The 19,923-nt window shown below is 57.9% G+C and overlaps 1 protein-coding gene across 3 annotated transcripts in view; it reads left to right on the top strand.

The window, feature by feature from the left end:
• Positions 1 to 298: 298 nt before the first annotated feature.
• Positions 299 to 19,923, top strand: part of NXNL2 (nucleoredoxin like 2) — a 228,568-nt gene continuing 208,943 nt past the window's right edge. The window contains exons 1-4 of one of the 3 annotated variants that reach the window (XR_441638.4): positions 299 to 427; positions 710 to 1,028; positions 7,659 to 7,906; positions 7,991 to 8,198. Coding sequence is in view for 1 of the 3 variants with exons in the window: in XM_006939029.4 (XP_006939091.1) it covers positions 727 to 1,028; positions 7,659 to 7,827 (471 nt within the window). In the remaining 2 variants the exon portion in view is untranslated. Of the gene's footprint in view, positions 428 to 709; positions 1,029 to 7,658; positions 8,199 to 19,923 lie in introns of those variants that run through there. The other 2 variants (XM_006939029.4, XR_006588611.1) reach the window with 2 other exon arrangements.

The raw sequence follows: 19,923 nt of genomic DNA on the forward strand, positions 1-19,923 counted from the left end.
CCGAGGCAACGGAGATGGGCGGGGCGCGGGGCATTGGGGACACGGCCGAGCGGGATGGGGGCCCTCGGAGAGGAGAGGAGGGGCGGGGCGGAGAGCAGGCGGAGCTCCGGAGAGGGCGTGGTGGGCGAGGCGTAGGGCGGGCCCGGCAGCCCGGCTTCCGGGAGGCGGGTGCTGTCGCAGCGGCCGCTTCGGGGTCGCCGCGGGTGTCTGTGTGTCCCTCCTCCCTCAAGTGCTCACGCCCGTGTCGCAGCCGGGGCCGGGGCAGAGGAGCAGGTGGGGCCCCAGGTAGCGGCACAGCCCGAGCGGGTCCTGTGCGGCACCGCCGCCCGCCCGCGGGTGACCGTCCCTCTGCACTCACCGCCGGCGCGCGCAAGAGTCGGTGCGCCCGTGCTCACTGCCGTCCCCCTCAGGTGTTCCGCGACCGCAGGTATCCGTCCCCGAAATTGTGGGTGCTGCGTGGAAGTCCATGCTTCCTCCGACCCCCGCAGGTGTCCGTGCGCCCGCGCTCCTCGCCGCCCCCGCCCCCCGCAGGTGTCCCTGCGCCCGTGCTCCCTGCCCCCTCCCGCCCCCCGCAGGTGTCCCTGCGCCCGTGTTCCCTGCTCCCCCCCGCCCCCCGCAGGTGTCCCTGCGCCCGAGCTCCCCGCCGTCCCCGCACCCCGCAGGTGTCCCTGCGCCCGCGCTCCCCGCCGCCCCCCCCCCCCCCCCGCAGGTGTCCGCGCCCAAGCCATGGTGGACGTGCTGGGCGGCCGGCGCCTGCTGACCCGGGACGGCGCGTGGGTGGAGGCCGAGGAGGAGCTGCAGAACAAGGTGGTGGCGCTGTACTTCGCCGCCGGCTGGTGCGCGCCCAGCCGCGACTTCACGCCGCTGCTCTGCCACTTCTACGCGCAGCTGGTGGCCGAGGCGCGGCCGCCCGCTCCCTTCGCGGTGGTGTTTGTGTCGGCCGACGGCAGCGCGCAGGAGATGCTGGATTTCATGCGCGAGCTGCACGGCGCCTGGCTGGCGCTGCCCTTCCACGATCCCTTCCGGCAGTGAGTGGGACGGGGTTGGGCGGCAGCGTGGAGCTCGTCCCTCCCCCCACCCCTCGGCGAGCCTCCCCGGCGTCGCTCGTGCCCCCCACCCCAGGCCCCCGAGGGGTCCTGTGGGGCTGCCGCATCCCTGGGGACTTGGAGAGCCGGGCCCTGACTTAGCGGGTCTGCGTTTCCAGGGAGCTCTGGTGATGTTGCTGTTGCGGAGCCTAGCGGTGGTGGGACTCGGGGAGGGGTGTGGAAGCAGGAGAGGGTGCCTCGGGAGGCTCGCGTGGGAACTGGGTCTCTGCGTCGGCTGCCGCGAGCGGCTGGGGGCAGTGCCCAGGGGCGCACAGAACTCCAAGGCTGGAGGAACTCCCTCTCTGCTGGCCGGGGTGCGGCTTGGTTATCGCTGCCAGGCCTGGAATTGCCTGAAAGTGAAGGTGTTTACCATTTCCACAGCTGTAGGAAGAACCAGGTCCCTGGGCTCCTGGGGTTAATGTCAGAGGCCACAAAAATCCCCAGGGGGTAGGGACCTGACTGGGGAGGAGGGAGAAGGTGGGAGAGAGGAGAGAGGAGGTGGGATGGAGGAGGTGGGATGGAAGAGGGAGTAGGAAGAAGGTAGAAAGGAGGGAGGAGAGAGAAAGTCGGAGGGAGGAGGGAGGACAGAGGAAATGGCAGGGAGGAGGTCAGAGGGAGGAGGGAGGGCAGAGGAGGTGGGAGGGGGGAGTTGGGAGGGAAGAGGTGGGAGGAGGGGGGAGTCGGAAGGAGGAGGGAGGGTGGGGAGGATCTCAGGAGGGTTGGTGGACTGGAGTGTGGCCGGGCTCTGATTGCACCTTGGGGTCCCTGTTGTGGTAAAAGCATTTACACTCTGCACACGGTGTTACCCCACCATCCTTGTAATGGACATGGAGTGAGTTTGTGGGTGTGTTTTACAGGGCATGTTTCTCATTTATGGTCCTGGGGGGGGCTACCATTCAGTTGTGGAGGACCCCCCACCTCCCTCCCCGAGCTGTCCTGATGAATTGGCTCGTGAACAGTTAAAAGTGGCAGGGGGCTTTGGAAGGGTCCGTAGAAGAACGTTTCTTCCCACAAACACATGCCGCAGGGATGCTGAGGAGGAGGTGAGGCTCAGGCCTTCCAGGTGGGCACCTGCTTCTTAGAGGCCTCGCTCCAGGAGCATCTTACAGATGTCTAGTTTACGCGACAGTGGAAACAAACCCAAGTGACAATTTTGAGAGGGTGAGTCCCAGTGACTTACTTGGCAGAGGGATTCGCCATAGCATCTCCTCTGGTGGTGTTTGCGAATGCCCCTGATATGCTTAGCACCAGAGTTATGCACGGCCTTGGAACCAGTACAGGTTTGAAAGTGGCAGGGGGACCGTGTGGGTAACTAGGCAGCGCTCAGGGTCGGGGATTTCTTTGTGGCTTGATGGAGGCAAGGGGGCTCACTGCCGGGTGATGAGGCCCCTGTTGTGTCTGAGGGCGGCCCTGACCCGGGAGTTTGGAGCCTTTTGCGGTCACGTGCCAGCACCTTGTCCCGGTTCGCAGATGTGCCGCTGAGGCTCTGGAGCCTGAGTCTCTGCTTAGAGCTTCTCCTCCCTCTTTCTCCTCGGGGCTACCTGGGATCTCGCTGGGGGACGGCCTTGCGGAGCTCCCTCCTGCTTCTCCTGTGCTGCGGTCAGAGCCCTTAGGGTCCACTGCAGGCAGCAGGAGGCCAGCGTGGTCTCCAGAAGAGTCCAGCGTCAGTTTTTCTGCTGGTGAGACCTCGTCCTTCCTCTTTCCAAACTGCGCCACACTGGCTCTGTCCTGGCTCTGTCCTTGCAGTTTCTGTGGTAGGAAGTGGGATGTTCTGTGAGAAAATGTTTGGAGCTACTCCCTTATTCTAGCCGGGATAGTGCTCTGCTCCCGCTAGGTCAGTCATGGTCAGGGCCCTGGGGCTTTCTTCCTCAGCGGCTACCCACTGGGTCCCAGGTGAGGGGAGGAGGAGGAGGAGGAATCACTGGGGAGCCACCACGGGTGCCCTGGGCGTGGCTGGAGGCCACGTGGCTGCAGGGCGTCGACAGCCCTAGACAGACATGTCTACTGAAGTCCCTGCGGCCGGTGCCTGTGTGCAGGTGGGCGAGCGGCCTGATTGTGGACACCAAGGACAGGTGTCCTGCCCATCTCCTTTCCCTTTGTTACGGGCCCAGTGCCAGCAGGAATTCCTGTCTCCTGCCGTCGCACGCAAGACCCGCTCAGAGGTGATTTTTCATGGCCTTTATGATTGTTTGTTAATAATGCTGGTACCCAGTTGGGCTCTGGTACCCCGGGAGGCCCCCAATATGACTCTGCCCCCCTCTGGTCTGCTCTGGCGCTGACCACCACCCCCACCGTGGGCCAGGAGGATGGGATGCCTCCTGACAGGTTTGCACTGCACAGAAAAGACACTTGGCCGTGGCATTGTTTCATGGGTGGAGAGTGGCTCCGTCAGAGCCACCCACTTGGTGGGGTGCCTGTGCCCCCTGCCATCTCCCCAGCCTTGGGTTCCAGCTCCCCCCCAACCTGCCAGGCCTCCTGACTCAACGTGTCCCCGTTAGGCACTGAATCTGCTGAGTCTGGCTCCTCCTCATTGCTACCTCCTTCAGGTAGGGCCTGGACCGTTGGAATCGTCTAACCTCAGCCCCAGTGTCCATGTTTGATGGACTCTTGTTCTGGAACCCACCTCATCTTTCTTGTCTGAGGCAGGCCTGGGCCTGCCGTGCCTACCCCAGCTCTCCGGGGTCCCTGTTGCCCAGGGGGCTCAGTCCACATCTTGCCTTGCCCTCCCACACTTGCCCCATACTCACCTCCTGCCCTAGCCTGTGACCCCCTCTGCAGACTGGACAGCAGTGTTCCAGAATACCCCATACCTTTCCCACCTCCACAGTTCGTACACATGCTTGCAGCCCCCCAACCCTGGAGCCCTCACTTCCCCGCCCAGCAGCCCCTCCTCCTCATCCATGCCACTGGGGACACGAGGGGCATTTCTGGCCCGGGAGGCCCATGCCTGTCTTGCGCCCAGCGCCACCCGTGTGAGCAGTGTCTCTAGCGTTCAGGGTGGAAGCAGCCGCTGCTCCGTGCTTGGCGCCTGTGGGCTGCTCCTTGGCTGGAGCCACTGCAGAGATTTGCTGGCCCGGGGGGGGGGGGTGGGGGGTGGGGGGTGGGGGAAGAGACTGGAACCAGCGTTGCCATGACAACCCAGAAGTGGCTGTGCCAGTGGAGGACGCGCTATTAGGTGAAGGGAGGGAGCCACTGTCGCAGCAGCGCCCGCCCCGAGCTGGGCCCTCAGACTCCCCCAGAGCATACCGCGCTCAGAGTTCTCATGCCTGCACTCTGTGCGGCCACGGGGCTCTCCTTCCAAGGCGCCGTCCGTTCCCGCAGGACACCGCGCCCGAAGCCGGTGGAGACGGTGCTTGCGAGCCTCTCCGTGCAGCTCCAGGGTTACGGTCGTCTCCACGCAGACGCTGCCAGGCTGGGGATTCGAGGGCCCACACGGCTGACTGCAGATACTCTGGAGCCAATGTCTATTCCAGACTCCTCCTCACTCCTCAAAACCCAGCCTGCCTGCACCCCCCTCCGCCCCCGCCCGACACCTGTCAGAGCTTGATTTAATGTTGCGAGGGAGTGAAACAGCAGCAGCAGCAGCCCAAAGCTTAAACTGTAAAGATTTACTGATGGGCTTCAGTTACACGCCCAGCAGCCAGGAGCTGGTCTCCAGGGAGGTGGGAAACCACCGAGGACAATTTCGTGGCTCTGCTTTCTGCCATGCCTGCCTCATGCTGAGGCTGCAGCCAGGGGCCACTTGGCAAATGCAGTCTCTCCTCATGGTGGCAGAGTGGCTGCTGTGCCTCGGGCTGCGTAATCTCACACCCTCCACTCTCCTGGCTCACACGAAAGTGTTCCGTGCAGTCGCACTAGTTCTGAGTCTGCTGGTTACCCATTCCGGTGCTGGTTGGTGTAGCCAGCACTCAACGGCTGTGCTGCATTGGACAGCTGGCCCACCTTGGGTTGGACGTGGCTCCATCGATAACAGCCAGTGTTTTCTGAGCATTTACGTGCCAATCCCTTAGCTATCCCGTATGCATATTAACTATCTAAACCTCCCAACAACCCAGGGAGGTATTTCCCATGGTACAGATGGGGAATTTGGGGTACAGGGAGGTTAGCTAGCTTGCCCAAGTCCCACAGCTAGTGAGTACCAGAAGGTGGAGGGTCACGGATGCTGAGCAGGGAGCCACATGCCTCTACCGCCCAGGCCATCAAGGGCACCGTTCTCAGCTTCCCTTACTGCCTGCTCTCTCCCCCATCCCCAGGGTGACTGGATGGTGGAGGGAGGGGGATGCAGGCGGCCCTGGGAGACTGGCAGGGTTGCATGCTTCAGCAGGCCTGAACCCAAGGGATCGTGGGCTCCACCCGCCCCACCCCAGCAGGGACAGGAAACTCTGCACTTGTAATGAGCTCCCTGGTGCTGCTGCTGCTGGTCTGGGAACCCCGCGCCCTTAGCACTGCTGCTGCACACGTGGGGCAGGGCCTCCTGGCCTTGGGGGTAAGCCCCGGGCCCTGGGTAGCAGAACCCCCGCGGGACCATTCTGACGTGGTGGGCACTGCCCGCCCCGCCTTGCCCAGGGTGAAGACCCTGCACTGACCCATCTGCCTGAGCTGCTGGACAAAGCCGGTGGCAGCCTCTGGCCACCTCCCTGCAGTCTTCAGGCCAAGGGCTATGCAGCCATTTCTCTTTTCTCCATGTGTTTGTCTTATGCTTTGGGGGAAAGCAAGTTTCATAGGCTCTTCAAATTTCTGGGGTTGTTCAGCATCCTTAAAACACTGGTGGGGGGTCTCCTCCACCCCCCAGCCTACCCCTGAGTTGCCGGGCCAGCTGGCTTGTCAGCAAAGGCCTCAGCTGGTCCCGGGGCTGGTGTCTCTCTACGTCTGTGGTTTGTGCGTGTCAGCCCTGGTGTTTGTTCCACAGATGATGATCACTCTTACATAACGCTTTTTCTCTCCTCCTTGGCTGTTTCTTCCTCATGTGAGCAACGGCTTCCAGAAGCTGCCGGAGTGGCAGCTGTGTGCAGGTTTCCTTCCGGACCTGGTGGTCCTGGCAGCAGTCCGGTATAGTAGGAGCGACCTCGCCCGCCTGCCTGGGTCTGCAAGCAGGGTGGAGTCCGCCGTGGGCCCCGGACCGATGTTCCCGTGCCTTCCTTTTCCCCTGAGCAGTGCTGGTAGCGCTTTGGCCCGTTAGGTCTTCCCGCAGCCAGGTTCGTTTTGAAGCTCACCGGATCTTGTGCGTTTCTCTGCTGTGACTTCTTCCCGCCGTCTGCCTTTCCTAGTGTCTGCCGCATCAGTCCTGTTCTTGCCTTTTGAGTCAGTCACACAGCTCGTCTACAAGTCGTTTGGAAAAGTGTGTTTAGGACCACAACTTCCTGTGTCTAATTGTGTCTACGGCTGCAGATCAGAAGTATATTCCATATTGTTCCCTTTTGATTGCGTGGTGGTCTGTTTCGCTGTTTCACGTGTAGTGGTAGTGTATGGTTAGTTAGTTTTTAGACTCATTCCAAAAGCTGCATTGTATTGGTGTCCCGTTTTCATTGCATTGTGGTCTGGTTAAGTGGTCTGTGTGCTCTTGCTTGTTTGAAATTTTGTGACGATCCCTTGGTGGCCGAGACCATGCTGGGTGTGTCACTGTCTCTTGGACATTTGAGACAAGGCTCTCTTCCTTTGGGTGGAGGTGGGAGGTCTTCTTCCTGCTTGATTTATGCCTTTGTGTTTGGCCTGGGTGCCAGAGGGCAGCAGGAAGACCTTGATGGAGATGTGACGGGGAGACTTGGTAACAGGAGGGTTTCAAGTGCGTTTTTCCTTCCACTCAGACCCACAGTCCCTAGGGTGACAGGTGAGTGCAGTCAGATTACTGAATGAGAGACACTTGCAAGGTGGCCTTGGGAATGGGGAGGGGTCTTCATCAGCTGCCCTGTCTTGAGGGCACTCATTTAGGAGAAGGTTAAGGGGAGAGAGAGAGACAAAGGAGGTGGTTGCTCCTTTTCCTACGTCAATGCAAATAATTCTTGTTACACGTGACGGAAAAAGTAGTCAAGAAATGTGTCGTCCATAATGTAAATCAGCCTCTCCTTGAGTTTGAGGGGCAGAAAGTCTGACACAGCTTTGTTGGAACTCACAGAGTTTTAACACTGATGGTTGTGTGTACCTGCTGTTTTTCAGCCTCTTGAGACAGGAGGGATATAAATTTATTGGGGTGTATTTGTGGGTTTAGAATTGTACCGTCCGATATGGTAGCCACCTGCCGCTCGTGGCTACTTGAATTTAAATTAACGAAGATGAGAAATTCAGCTTTGCTGGCGCTCCTCCACCTCTTGGGTGCTCCGTGGTCCCACACAGCTGGGACCTGGGCTCTGGGATGGGCAGCCCAGGCTCAGAGCAGTCCCCTCCCTGTGGACGCCCCTCTGGGACAGCACACCTGTCCCCTCTCTGGGACACCCCTCAGGACAGGCTCGCAGCAGGGAGAGAAGGTGTGGGCAGGCTGGGGGCTAAGGCTTTGCACGGTCAGCCAGCCTTGGGGACGTGGGTGTGGCGGCCTGCCCACTCCCCTGCTGACCCGGCCCTCCCACTTCTCTCCTGCAGGGAGCTGAGGACCAGGTACCACATCACAGCCATCCCCAGGCTGGTGATTGTGAAACCAAGCGGGGAGGTCATCACCGACAAAGGGCGGAAGCAGATCCGGGAGCGGGGGCTGGCCTGCTTCCACAGCTGGGTGGAGGCGGCCAACATCTTTCAGAATTTCTCCGGGTGACGCCGGGGGTCTCGGGGGCACCTGCTGCTGCATCCTGAGCACGGGAAGGGGAGCGGCCGTTTCCTCCCGGCCCGCACTGGTACGGTTTATGTCCCGGCAGAGAGAAACACTGCCAGGGAGGATCCCGTAGCCTGCGGATCCTTATTTCTGTCACTCTTAGCAGAGCTGTCTTCACACGAGCCTGAGTATGCTCCCGTTGGGCTCTTGGGAATCCATGGAAAACACATCTTTATACCACTCCTCAGGTGAAAGAACACATTCACGAATACGTCTTCTGGAGACCTACTTCGGTTAATGCTAAGTTCTCACGACTCATGTATCACTGAGGTTTGCAGAATCCGTACGCTTTAATAAACATTTCCGGCACAGCCCTCTGATCTCCCTCCTTGTCCCCGCAAACCAGGCGCTCGCACGGGGACGGTGAGGTGCTCCCCCAGGGCTGGTCTCCACACCGTGCTCCCGTTTCCAGTCTCACAGCTGCTCGAGGCTGCACGTTCACGGTGTCAAACCCGCGTCTCCTGCGGGTGCACATGGGTCCAGGTAAGCGGGAGCCACCACAGGCTCTGCCAGGAGCCCTCTGCCCTCGCACTGCCGGCCACCGCTGGCACACCACACACACACACACACACACACGTACACACACCCCTTGTACACTACACACACGCCCTACACCCCACATACACACACATGCTGCGCACACACACCACACAGATACGCACACAGACATACACCCAGCACGCACGCACATGCACACACGTGGACACACACACACCACACTCACCTCACCCCACACACCATGTACACACACCACCCAGACACACACACACGCCCTACGACACACACTCTACACCAGACACACACCGTGCTCTTGTCTCCACCGGCAGCCTTGACTGCTGTACGACCGATGCTCAGAGCACACGCACCACGTGTCTCCTGGAGCGGGCTTTCCCGGAAGTCACCGTAACCACCCAGCTGAAAGCAAGCCACAGCTGGACAGGACAGGGGCTGGGGGGATGGTCCGCGGTGCTAATGCTCCTTGCAGGCTGCTGGCTCCTTTGTGACACTGCCTGCGAGGCCCCTCTCTCCCCTTCCCGTCACAGCATCCACGGGGACCCAGAGCCCGGGGACTTGGGGACCTGGCCCTCGGGTGGGTGTCAGAGCCACCCTGGAGCTTCTGTGGGGGAGGTTCGGGGCTGGGGGGCCACTGCCTCGGGGTTTTGGGGCACGCTCTTGCTGCTGAACAAATGGGCACGCAGACACATAAGCTGTCAGGGTTCATCCCCATGTGCAGTCTTTTTTCCTTTGCTGTCAGCCCCGGGCAGGTGCTCCCGCGCCATGGTGCCCACAGTGAGCCCCAGGGTGGTGCTCCCCCACGGTGGGGCCTGCCGCCAGCCTAAGGCAGACGCTCCCCCACCGTGGCGCCCACCGTGAGCCCCAGGGCAGTGCTCCTCCGAGGTGGCACCTGCCGCCAGCCCTGGGTGGGTGCTGCTCTGAGGTGGTGCCCACCGTCAGCCCCGGGGTGGGTGCAGCAGCAGCCGCCTGGTGGGAAAACAGGCCCCCATTGGTCTTGGTGGTTACAGATGCGCTTCCGACCCTTGCCCTATCGGGAGAGGCTGCAGAGAACTTGCTTGTCCTTCCTGTCCCCAGGAGAAAAACATAATTTATGGGAGGAGTCCTCCTGTTTTATAATAAACAGTTGAACAGGGGTCCTCCCCCCTCACATTTCAGGGGGGTCCCCTTTGCACTTTGTCCACCCTTGCTTCCTTCAGCAGACTCCCCAAGGATTCGTTCACAGTGGGGGAGGGGATGTGTGTGTGTCGGGGGGAGGGGACCGTGCCTTCTCTCCCTGGCCCCACCTTGAACCTCTTGGCACCTGTATCAGTCAGCTTCGGCTGCATAACAAAGTCCACAGACAGGGCGGCATGAACAACACAGACCTCTTCTTTCCCCGCCCTGGAGGCTGGATTCCAGAATGAGATGTGGGAAGGGTGATTTGTCCCGAGGCCTCTCTCCTGGGCTTGCAGATACCAGTCTTCTCCCTGCCTTCTCACGAGGTCGTCCCTCTGTGCATGTCTGTGGCCTCCTCTCTTAGGAGGACACCAGACAGGCTAGATTAGGGCCACCCTTGTGACTCCATTTTATTTTAATAACCTCCTTAAGGCCCTGTATCCAAATAGTCACATGCTGAGGTTCTGGGAGTTAGTGGGGGCACACCTGGCCCCCAGCACCCAGCGCTCGGCCTCCCAAAAGCAAACTGTGGTGCACAGACAGACACGTGCTTGCAGCTGAGTTTCCCAGCAAACAGCACAGAAAGGAGGAAGGAGAGGGACAGGGTCCAGCCCGCCCCCCTGAGGTGGTCTCTGGGGTGCGGGACCAGGAGCTTGGGCCCTGCTCGGGGCGGGCAGGTGGACCTGCTTGCAGCCCACGGACGCAGTGGCCGGCAGGTGACACAGCAAGTCAAGTGTGTGGACACCAGCAGGAGGGACAGCAGCTCTCGAGACTGGATGCTGATTTTAGGCTGCGCTGTAATGAGACCCCAGACGGGTTGCTGGCCCCGCAGGAGACTCTCCTCTGAGACACAGCTTTACCACCTACTCCGCCCCGTCTTCCGTGACCGGCCCCTCCAACAGCAGGAGCTGCAGTGGGCTCGCTCATGCTGCGGATGGTCACCCGCGTGGTGCCCACAGGCCTGGGCCGTCAGCGCCTGCGGCGGCCCCACGCTTCCCCAGGCAGGGCAGCCTCCCGGATGGTGCCCGCTCTCCAGCTGGCCGTCCTGGCCACTGCACTCCCCACGAGGAGCAAAGCCACTGGGACATGTAGCCGTGCCTAGGCTGAGAGCCTGGGAAGTGTCTGACTCCTTCTCAGGTTAACCCAGCAGAGCTGGTGGGCTCCCCATGCCGGAGTGGTGCAGCCCCATCACCTGTCCTCAGGCTTCGGTGGGGGAGGTCGCCTGCTTACGGATCACTGTCCCCAGAGGCGGGCTGGTCTGCAGCAACCCAGTGCGGGAGGGGAGCCTGCCGCCCTCTCACCAATAATCGCGGGGCCCCTTTCCTTCGTCATCAGGGACCCCGAATGCACATCTTCCCCCGGTGGTTTCAGCCGTGTCCAGTGAATTCTGGCCTCAGCGAAGCTGGTTGAAAGAGGCTGAATCGCCTTCTGCACCACAGCTCCTCCTGGAGCAACTGGACACATCTACCTGCTGGCTCCGGCGTCCCCACCCCTTGGCCACCTTCCCTGTGGAGGTGAACCTGCCGCACTCAGGCACTCTCCACCTGCCGGGCGCCTGCCAGGTGCCTGCCTGCCTTCCTGGGGGCAGTTGGCTGAAAAGGCCCAGAGCGTCACTGCAGGGCCCTCAGGGTTGGAAGAAGCGGGCCATGGGGAGGGGGGTGTGGCCCCAGGACCATGTCAGGAGAGCCCCCAGAGCCCAGGTGATAAGTACAACTTTTAGGACTCAGGTTTACAGAACTGGTGGGCAAGGGATAGGACATTGGACCCAAGCGCAGAGGGCCTCCTGCCCACGTTGTCCATGGAGCGGCCACAGGGGTGGGAAGGGACAGTGGGGACGTGCAGAAGTGCCATCAGGCCCACTGCAGAATGGGGGCTCCCCGGGGCTCCCAGGCCACGAGCGGATGCCCACCCTGCAGTCATGGCCGCCACGCGAGGGCGGGACCTGTTCTCACGGAGCACGTTCTGCAGACTGAGAAAATAGAACACACAGAGAATGCTTCCTTTGTGGGGGCCAGGGGTCCTAACTGGCCACCCACCTATCCCTTGAAGGGCTGCCATGCTCCCTGGCTGGGTTCCAGGTTTCCACTCCCATCTCCTGGAATGTGAGGTCCACACAGCAACTAGACCTGTCCTTCATGTGGATGGGTTCCAGGTTTCCACTCCCATCTCCTGGAATGTGAGGTCCACACAGCAACTAGACCTGTCCTTCATGTGGAAATCAGGTCGTGTTATGTCCCTGCTTCCCAGCATCTCAGACAGAGGCCAAGTCCTTCTGGGACCATCCTCCCCATTCTCTGCATCCACTTGCTCCTCCCAGACACACCTCCCTGTCCTTCCTGTCCCTCCATGTCCTGTCCATCTCCTCGCTGTGCTCACTCTGCCCACATGCCTCCTCAGAGGCTTCATCCCTGACCCTCCTGTCTAGATGGGACCCCTCCTTCTTGTTCCGTGTCACTGTTGTCGACCCCCTTCTCCGGGTTGTCCATCTGTCTTTCTAGTCGTCTGTCAATCATTCATCTTATCTCTCATTTATCACATCTTTCTGCCTATTCTGTCATGTCTGTGTCACATCTGTCTTCTATCTCCTATTCACCATTCATCCATCCATCCATCCGTTCATCTGCTATCATGTGTCTATCTGTATCATCTATTATCTACCTAGCTTCTTTCTATCATCCATCCATATATCTGTATCATCTGTCTACTATCTAGCTCTTGTCTATTTATATCTATCTTTCTATCATCTATCTCTCTCTCTCTCTCTCTCTCTCTCTCTCTCTCTCTGTCTCTCTATCTATCTGTCATCTGTCTCTACATCCTTCTCCCCGACCACCAAAATCACTACCTTGAGAGCAGAAATTGTATTCCTGTCTGGTTCCTGGAACGAGTGGATACTGGATGCTCTGTGACTGTTTGTTGCCTTATTGAATTCTGATGTCTGCTGAGCATGATCACGTGTGGCACACCGTAGGTTACTCTGTCCGGCCCCACATCAGTGGATGTGATGCCAGTCTCTAACTGGTGCTGCACTGAGTGCCCTTGTGCATGTGACTCCTAGCGCTGCTGTTGGGACACAGTGAATTTGTGTGTGAATTGGTAAAGAGAGAAGGAGTGAGCCCTCTCTGTGTTTCTGGACCGTGTGATGTTCTGTCACCATTTGGGGAGTGACCTTTCTCCTGCTGGCTTAGTCAGGGCAGTGGGCTGCACTTAAATAAGTCAGGCCTGTCTGTGTGGCAGTGCAGTGGAGCGGCCCCAGGCTGGGCACACCTGCCCTCCATCGGGTGCTCTGGCTTCCCGAGGAGGGTGCAGTGTGAGGCCAGTGGGGTGCGTGTGCTCAGTGTTCAAGGTGGCCTGGCCCCCCTGACCCGGAGCGCCCGTGCCTCCCTACGCCTGTCCTGTCCAGCCCTGCCTACGTGCTGCCCCTTCCCATGCGGCTGGCCAGCAGAACCTGGGGAGGTGTCTTGTTAAGGTCAAGACGACTGAGCACTTGGAAATGGGAACTGGGCACAGGGAGTGTTTGCAGCTGAGTTCTTGGCTCTGCTTCATGGTAATTAATTTGTGTCCCATTTAAGTGGCCACCCGCGGCCGGTGGCTACCGCCTGGACTGTGCCAGAGACAGCACACTCAGCAGTGTGCTTTGACCCGGGGCCCAGACTCCAGCCCCTGGCCACCCCTAGCAGACAGCTGGCACCGGCCCTGAGCGGGCCTGGTGCTGGTCCTTCGGGGTGGGGACGCTGGCCGGGACCCAGACGGCTCTCCCACCGGCGGTCCCCGTGCAGCTGTTCGCTCCATCTTCCTGGCCCCCTCACAAGGCACGCTCCCGGCTGTTTCCACGTCTGCGTCTTCACGAGGTGTTCTGACGTCTGGCAGGGCTGGTCTTCCCTGGCTTTGTCTTATTTTCCAGAGCTTTCTGGGGTATTCTCCTGTACTTACTTTTTGCATGGCAAGCTAAGTGTGGCGATCCAGTTCGGAGGGGAAGCCTACCGTTCTCAGGAGAAGAGCCCCCGCTCCGTCGCTGCTGAGATCCGCCGCTTTTCCGTCTCTTCCCCAGTGGCCCTGCGTGCCTGTGCCTTTCCCTGTGTGGTTGCTGCCCCTGCCTTTAAAAAGAGAACTCTTTCCTCTCCTTTCCTCCCTGAGACTGGTTTTTATTTACGGAAGGGGCCCCTTCGGCACGTGGGTCTGTCCCCAGCAGCGCGTTGTGTTTCCCATGGCGCTGGGTGCTCTCAGCGCATGTGTTTCCACAACAGCGGACGTTGCCTCCCTTGTTACAATTTGCCTCTTGTGGTCCTCTCTGTCGTTAAACTGACCCTTAACCGTGGCAGGGATGTGGTGGGAATGTTTCTGGTTCTTTGCTGTCGGGTTGGATGCTCCTTTTGGTTTAAGATATCCTTTTTTTTATCGTAAGAAGAAAATAATCCACTTTCTGGTAGGTGTTTTACAAATTTAATCAAGAGTGGATGCCGAAGTTTCTTAAATGCCATTTTAGCCTCTCTGCAGATAATTATGTGGGTTTTCTTCTTTGTCTTATTAATGTAGTGAATTCTGTGAACAGATGTCCTAGTTTGAATTACCCTTGTATTCCTAAGGGATGCATCCTACTTGGCCATGGTTTATTATTATTTTAATGAGCTTTAGAATTAAATTTGTTAAGGTTTTATTGAGGCTAGTTGCAGAGATATTCATATATAAGATTGCTCATTTTGTGCTATTTTTTCAGCCCTGCTGTGCAACCCGGTCTCACCACGCACAGCACGTGCTTCGGGAGACTTTGGTGCCCAGCCGGGGGTTGTCCACTCACCCGTGTGGTGTGCACTGGTGCCTTTACATCGGTTGTAACTCTTGGTTTTGCTGGTTTCATACTTCTCAAAGATGTGTTTTTCTTTTGGCAAGTAAAGAATACGGAGCCATGCTACCTGGGGTCCAGTCTTTTGTTTAGAAACAAACTCTTGGGCGTGTCCTCACCTGAAAAGTGTAAAAATAGCATGTCCTCTTCTGTAAAATAGATACTACACCTTTCTCAGAGGCTGTTGGGGAGTAAACGGGTTACTAACACACACAAACTTGTAAGATCAGCGTCCAGCACACAATAAACATCATGTAAATGCTATTATTGCAGCTAATGCTATTAATCACTTGTTAACAACACAGAATGCTGGGTTTAGCTGGAGGAGCCCAGTTGCAGCTTGATGGCCTCACATGGACTGAGCTCAGAGCCCTCCGTGTGTGGAAGGGAGCCTGCTGTGTGGACAGGAGCCTGGGGGCTGCAGGTGGAATGGCCTTACATGCTGATGAAGTCGCTGGAGGACTTGGAACCCACGTTTTCTTGATCGGCTGAAGCCCTCCTTCTCTCTGTGAAGAAGTTGTGTGTCCTGTAGCTGAAGGTTTTTTGGGAGTGGACGTTAACGTCTGACTGGAGACCACTTGCCCTACTTGGTATTTGTAAAAGCAAAACCTGCTGGTGAGGTCCCACAGTGAGGAGTGCAGGGACCCATGGGTGAAGGGGAGTGTTTGGGCTGATTGGGCATGTCTGTGGGGCTTTCCCCTGGTTGTGAGGTTTGTGTGTTGTGGTTCCGGAAGCAGGGAGAGCCGTCCTGCTGGCAGGGTTAACCGGACACGTGGACGGGAACCGTAGGACTCCCCCGAACTTCGCAGGTTGTTCATTTCACGTGAATGTTCATCCAAGGAGTGGGGGCTAAGCTTGCTGTGCGATGGTGAGTGAAACCGCTGTCCGGACCAACCAACATAAAATACTCTTGAGATCTGAAATACCCTCGATGTCTCCGGTGATGTCTGAGGGACGCTCCCACAAGAGGTCAACAGTGCTGGGAAGAGTGCCATAACACAATGGAAGTGTTTGCACGAGACCATGCAGCAGGGGGTTGCAGAGGGTGAGTGTCCCCACTTCTGTCCCAGAGACGGATGTAGGGCGGCGGCTGAGGGCCTGGGGACTTGAACAGGTGTGAGAAGCTTCTGTGTTGCTCGCACAACAATGGGAACGGATGGAATGCTACCCAGCTGTCCACACGTGATCAAGATGGTAAAATCTGTGTTCAGAGTATTTCACCACAATTAAAAGAGAAAAAGGTCTGTATGGGTATTTGTCCAGGGAGGGTATACAGATGCTCAACCTGAGTAGTCAGTCAGGAGAGAAGCAGATGGAACTTCAGTGAGACGCCACTTCGCAGCCACTGGGGGGCGGGCGTGAGTCACAGTGAGAAAGCAGCGTGGGAGGCTCCGAGACACGCGGGGAAGGCAGGACAGCACAGCCTCCTGGGAGAACAGTTTGACAGTTGAAAAGTTAGAGGCGTGCAGTGTGTTCCAGCAATTCTGCTTGTATCTATGCACTGAGGGAAACCGCAAACATCCACGGAAAAACTCGTGCACAAATGTTCCTAGCGGCATTATTTGTAAATACTCGTTACTCATAAATATTCATAAGTGTTTGCAGACAGTTGGAAACAAGCCAGGGGCCATCAGCTGACGTACAGGTGAACAAAACATGGCACACGCACACGGTACTGTCATCATCACCGGAGGGACTGATGCACTGACACGTGCGACCACGTGGATGAGCTTGGAAAGCTCCGTGAAAGCAGCCAGTCACGAAACTTGTACGATTCCTCTTATACAAAAGTGTTCACGATTGGACACCAAAGACACGGAGACAAAGGGGTGTGTTAGGACTTGGGCAGGGGTAGGGCTGTGGGGAACTGGGGGATGGTTGCTCGTGGATTGTTTTGGGGGCGATGAAAATGTTCTAAAATAGTGGGGGTCTGTGAATGTCTTAAAAACCATGATTTATATACTTAAAATGGGGAAATCATGTAGTATGTGAACTACTCTCAATAAAGCTGTTACAATAAAAATAAACTATAAAAAGGAGAGAGAAATCATTATCTTGCATCTATCCTGCTGGTGGTGCAGGGGCAGTGAGGCGGACCAGCCCTCCGTTTCCAGGACTTGATGGCCCACAGGCGAGCAGTAGTTACTCGAGAAGAAGAAAGAAGCCGACAGTTGCCTGTTGTGTTGGGCCATATAACTGAAAGAAATAGGGTGTGAGGTGGGATTGGGGGCTCCCTGAAACTGCATATTCAGGGCAGGGGCCAGCCTGGTGGGAGTGGTTGGACTTGAGATAGTTCCTGCCAGGCTGGCAGGGAGCCCTGTGTGTTCTGGAAACTTGGGTTTCCAGAAACCCAGAAACAGGGCTGGGTGGTCTGAGCACAGGAGTCTGCAGATCCCATCTTGAGGACAAGACCCGAGGACAGAGATTTCTCTCCATGCTAGTGTGATGCAAGCCAGATGATACTTTAAAATTTTTTAAAATTTTGTTTTAAAGATAGACCCAGGGAGAGGGGGTGGGGGCGGGTAGAGAGAGAATCCCAAGCACCAGGCAGGCTCTGTGCTCCATGTGGAGCCTGATGAGGGACTCGATCTCCTGACCCTGGGATCATAACTTGAGCTGAAATCAAGAGTCAGACGCTTACCCAGCCACCCAGGCACACCTGCCAGATGGCACCTTAAGTCATTCCTTCTTGTAGATCTCGTTAATTCATTTCCAAACCACACTTTCCAGGTTAAAAGCAGATTACCGAACACTCTGATGTTACTCTTGGGAGTAGAGCAGAAAAGTTGCAGAGGAGCAGCTGCCCCGTTAAGCGAGCCCTGGGTGCACCCCATGCAGGGGGGCCAGGACCTCACAGGCAGAATCGGGCAGAATCTGGTCCATCGCCATGGACGGAGCCACCGTGTGGAACTAAATGCACCTGGGGTCTCTCTACTACAGCTGCTTCAACAGCTGGCTTCTCCTTCCTCATTTTGGGGGCACCTGTCAGATCCCATTGAAGGAGCCCGGGGCCCCCCAGAAAGAGGCTGTTCAACTCATGTCTTCTGGAGGAAGGGAGGGATTCCCCAGATATGGGTGAAGGGGCAGAGCTTTGTTCCCCATGGGGCCCCAGGCCGCCTGGAGGCCTCTGAACCGTGTGGGCGTCGGAGCCTGAGTGCCGGGGACCCTGCCACAGTGTCTCTATGAGCCGCCGCCTCTTGACCGTGTTTCAGGAGGGTCAGCCATCCTCCCACATGGTACGGGGTACAGGGTCCCCCTTCCAGCCCCGGAATGACGGTGAGAAGCAGGTAGGGGGAGTGAACAGGCTGGTCTTGCCCCTCCCTTCCCTCCCCCTCCTCCTGTTTTCTTCCTGTTAAATGTCGAAGACGCTTTATTGTTTAACCTTTAAAACCTTTTATTTTGAAAGTCTTTGAACTTAAAGTTGCAAAACAGTATAGACGATTCCCGTGTGTGTCCCCAGTGTTAGCGCCTTGGGTCATGTCACCGGCCGCTCCCACTGCCCGCGCTGCGTCCAGCAGCCGCGTGTCCTGCTGCCTTCAGTGTGGAGCGCCCCCTCTCTTCCTGGTCTCTGTCAGCTGGCTGACGAGCAGTGGCCAGTTTGGGTTCCTCAGTTCGGGTTTCTCTGCTGTCTCCTCGCCCTTGATTGTAGGCTATGCCCTTTTGGCGAGAATGTCATAAAAGTGCTATCGGGGCCCCCTCACTGCTCCTCATCTGGACGCACGTGTGAGGAGGTCACGTCCCTGGTGCTGCGCTCAGGTGGGTCTTCAGGCTTCTCCGTGAGGCTGTCCTCGTCCCCTGTGTGAACCCGCCACTTAAACGCCAGACACTCCGTCTCCCCGGCCTGGCCTGCCGCAGGGAAGGGGCAGATGCAGCCGAAGGGTGAGGGGGCAGGGGAGAAGCTGGGGGTCAGTTCCCAATTAAGAAGTTCCCAGATGGGGGGGCATCGAAGACAATGCAGATAGTAGCGCTCTTGTCTTAAGAGTTAGTCGGGGGGTTTCGGACAGGTGGTTTCACCAACCCACTTATCGTGGATGCGCTCCCTGAAGGCAGCTGAAGCATGTTTTCAAGTGGGCCTCATTGCACAGCACGTGGTGACGTAGGTGCTCTCTCCGTGGTTGGGAGGTGAGCCCTCACGGCGGGCAAGGTGACAGGCTCGGTGGCTGGTGCCCTGGAACACTGGCCTGTGTTCTTATGGGAGACCCGGGCTTCTCCTGTTACCCCTTCTCCCCAGAGCCCCCTCTGTGCTCACTCACTGGTTTTCCATCCCTCACCTGGGTTCTGGAACGATATTGCTCTTTGCTACCCCCAAGCCACGTCTTTGTAAACACAAACAGAATGTTGTGTGGGGAAGGGGCGGCTGTTTGTAGTCAGAAGAGGAATTTAAGTGGGGTCTGCCCCGTTAGTTTTAGCTGCATACAAAGCACGGAGGTCAGAGACGTAAATCGCCACCGTTTCCTTCAGCTTACAAGCCCAGAGCTGGGTGGGCCACCTGGATGGCCTGTGCTGGGCTCTCCCACGTGCTGTGGCCCATGGGCGGCGGGCAGCTGGGTGCTCTCCGGGGCCTGGTTCCTGTGGGGCTTGTGGGATTCCGAGCAGGTGCAGCTCTGTTCAGGTTTCTGCTGGTGTCCCATTTGCTGCCTGGTTCTGCCCAAAGTCCCGTGTGGGCTGTGAACACAAGGACGCAGACTACCAGCCCTGTTTGCTGGCCATCTGCCGCGGGAGAGGTGGGAAAGCCGCAGCCGACAGGGCACTAAGCATCAGAGTGTTAACAAAATAAGGAGAAGGATATTCTTGCTCATTTTGTCATGTCTGTGTTGTAGCTCTGTCTTCTCTCAAGTGTGTGAACATTAGAAAAAGGGGCGCCTCCCAGCACGCCGACCAAGGTCCCATTGAGAAGCTAGTTCCAGAAGCCTTTCTGAACCAGACACTCCACTTACAATTTAGACGAAGCTGAAATTCCATCACTGTCTTGGAAAACGGTCAGTTCTATACAGTTATCTTAGATGAGTTTTTCCTCCCCGAAAACTGTGTTAACATTCTTTTTCATGAAGTTTATTTTTGAGAGAGGTAGAGACAGCCTGAGCAGGTGAGGGGCAGAGAGAGAGGGAGAGAGAGAATCCCAAGCAGGCTCTGTGCTTGCCAGCACAGAGCCTGACGTGGGGCTTGAACTCACCACCTGAGCCGAAACCAAGAGTCGGACGCTTAACCGACTAAGCCCCCAGGCACCCCTGTGTTAACACTGTGTTGAACCCAAGCAGGTAGTTTATGGCTATGGACACCACTTCCCGCAGTGACCGTGTTGACCCTCACGACGGGGCGTGCACCTCTCCAGCTCCCACAGCACAGAGTTCCCCTGAACGTGTCCTGCTCCTGGGCACGAAGGCAGCACATTCCAGACAAAGGCCCCCCCCCCCCCCCCCCCCCCCGCCAGCTGTCCAGGGACACCAGGAGGAAGCGGATCCTGACACGGATTAGAAAAGTGAGAAAGACGTGGTAAAGTCGAGGTGTGTCCGTGTGAGCTAGCG

This window comes from Felis catus, chromosome D4, assembly GCF_018350175.1.
Source record: "Felis catus isolate Fca126 chromosome D4, F.catus_Fca126_mat1.0, whole genome shotgun sequence".
Classification (NCBI taxonomy): Eukaryota; Metazoa; Chordata; class Mammalia; order Carnivora; family Felidae; genus Felis; species Felis catus.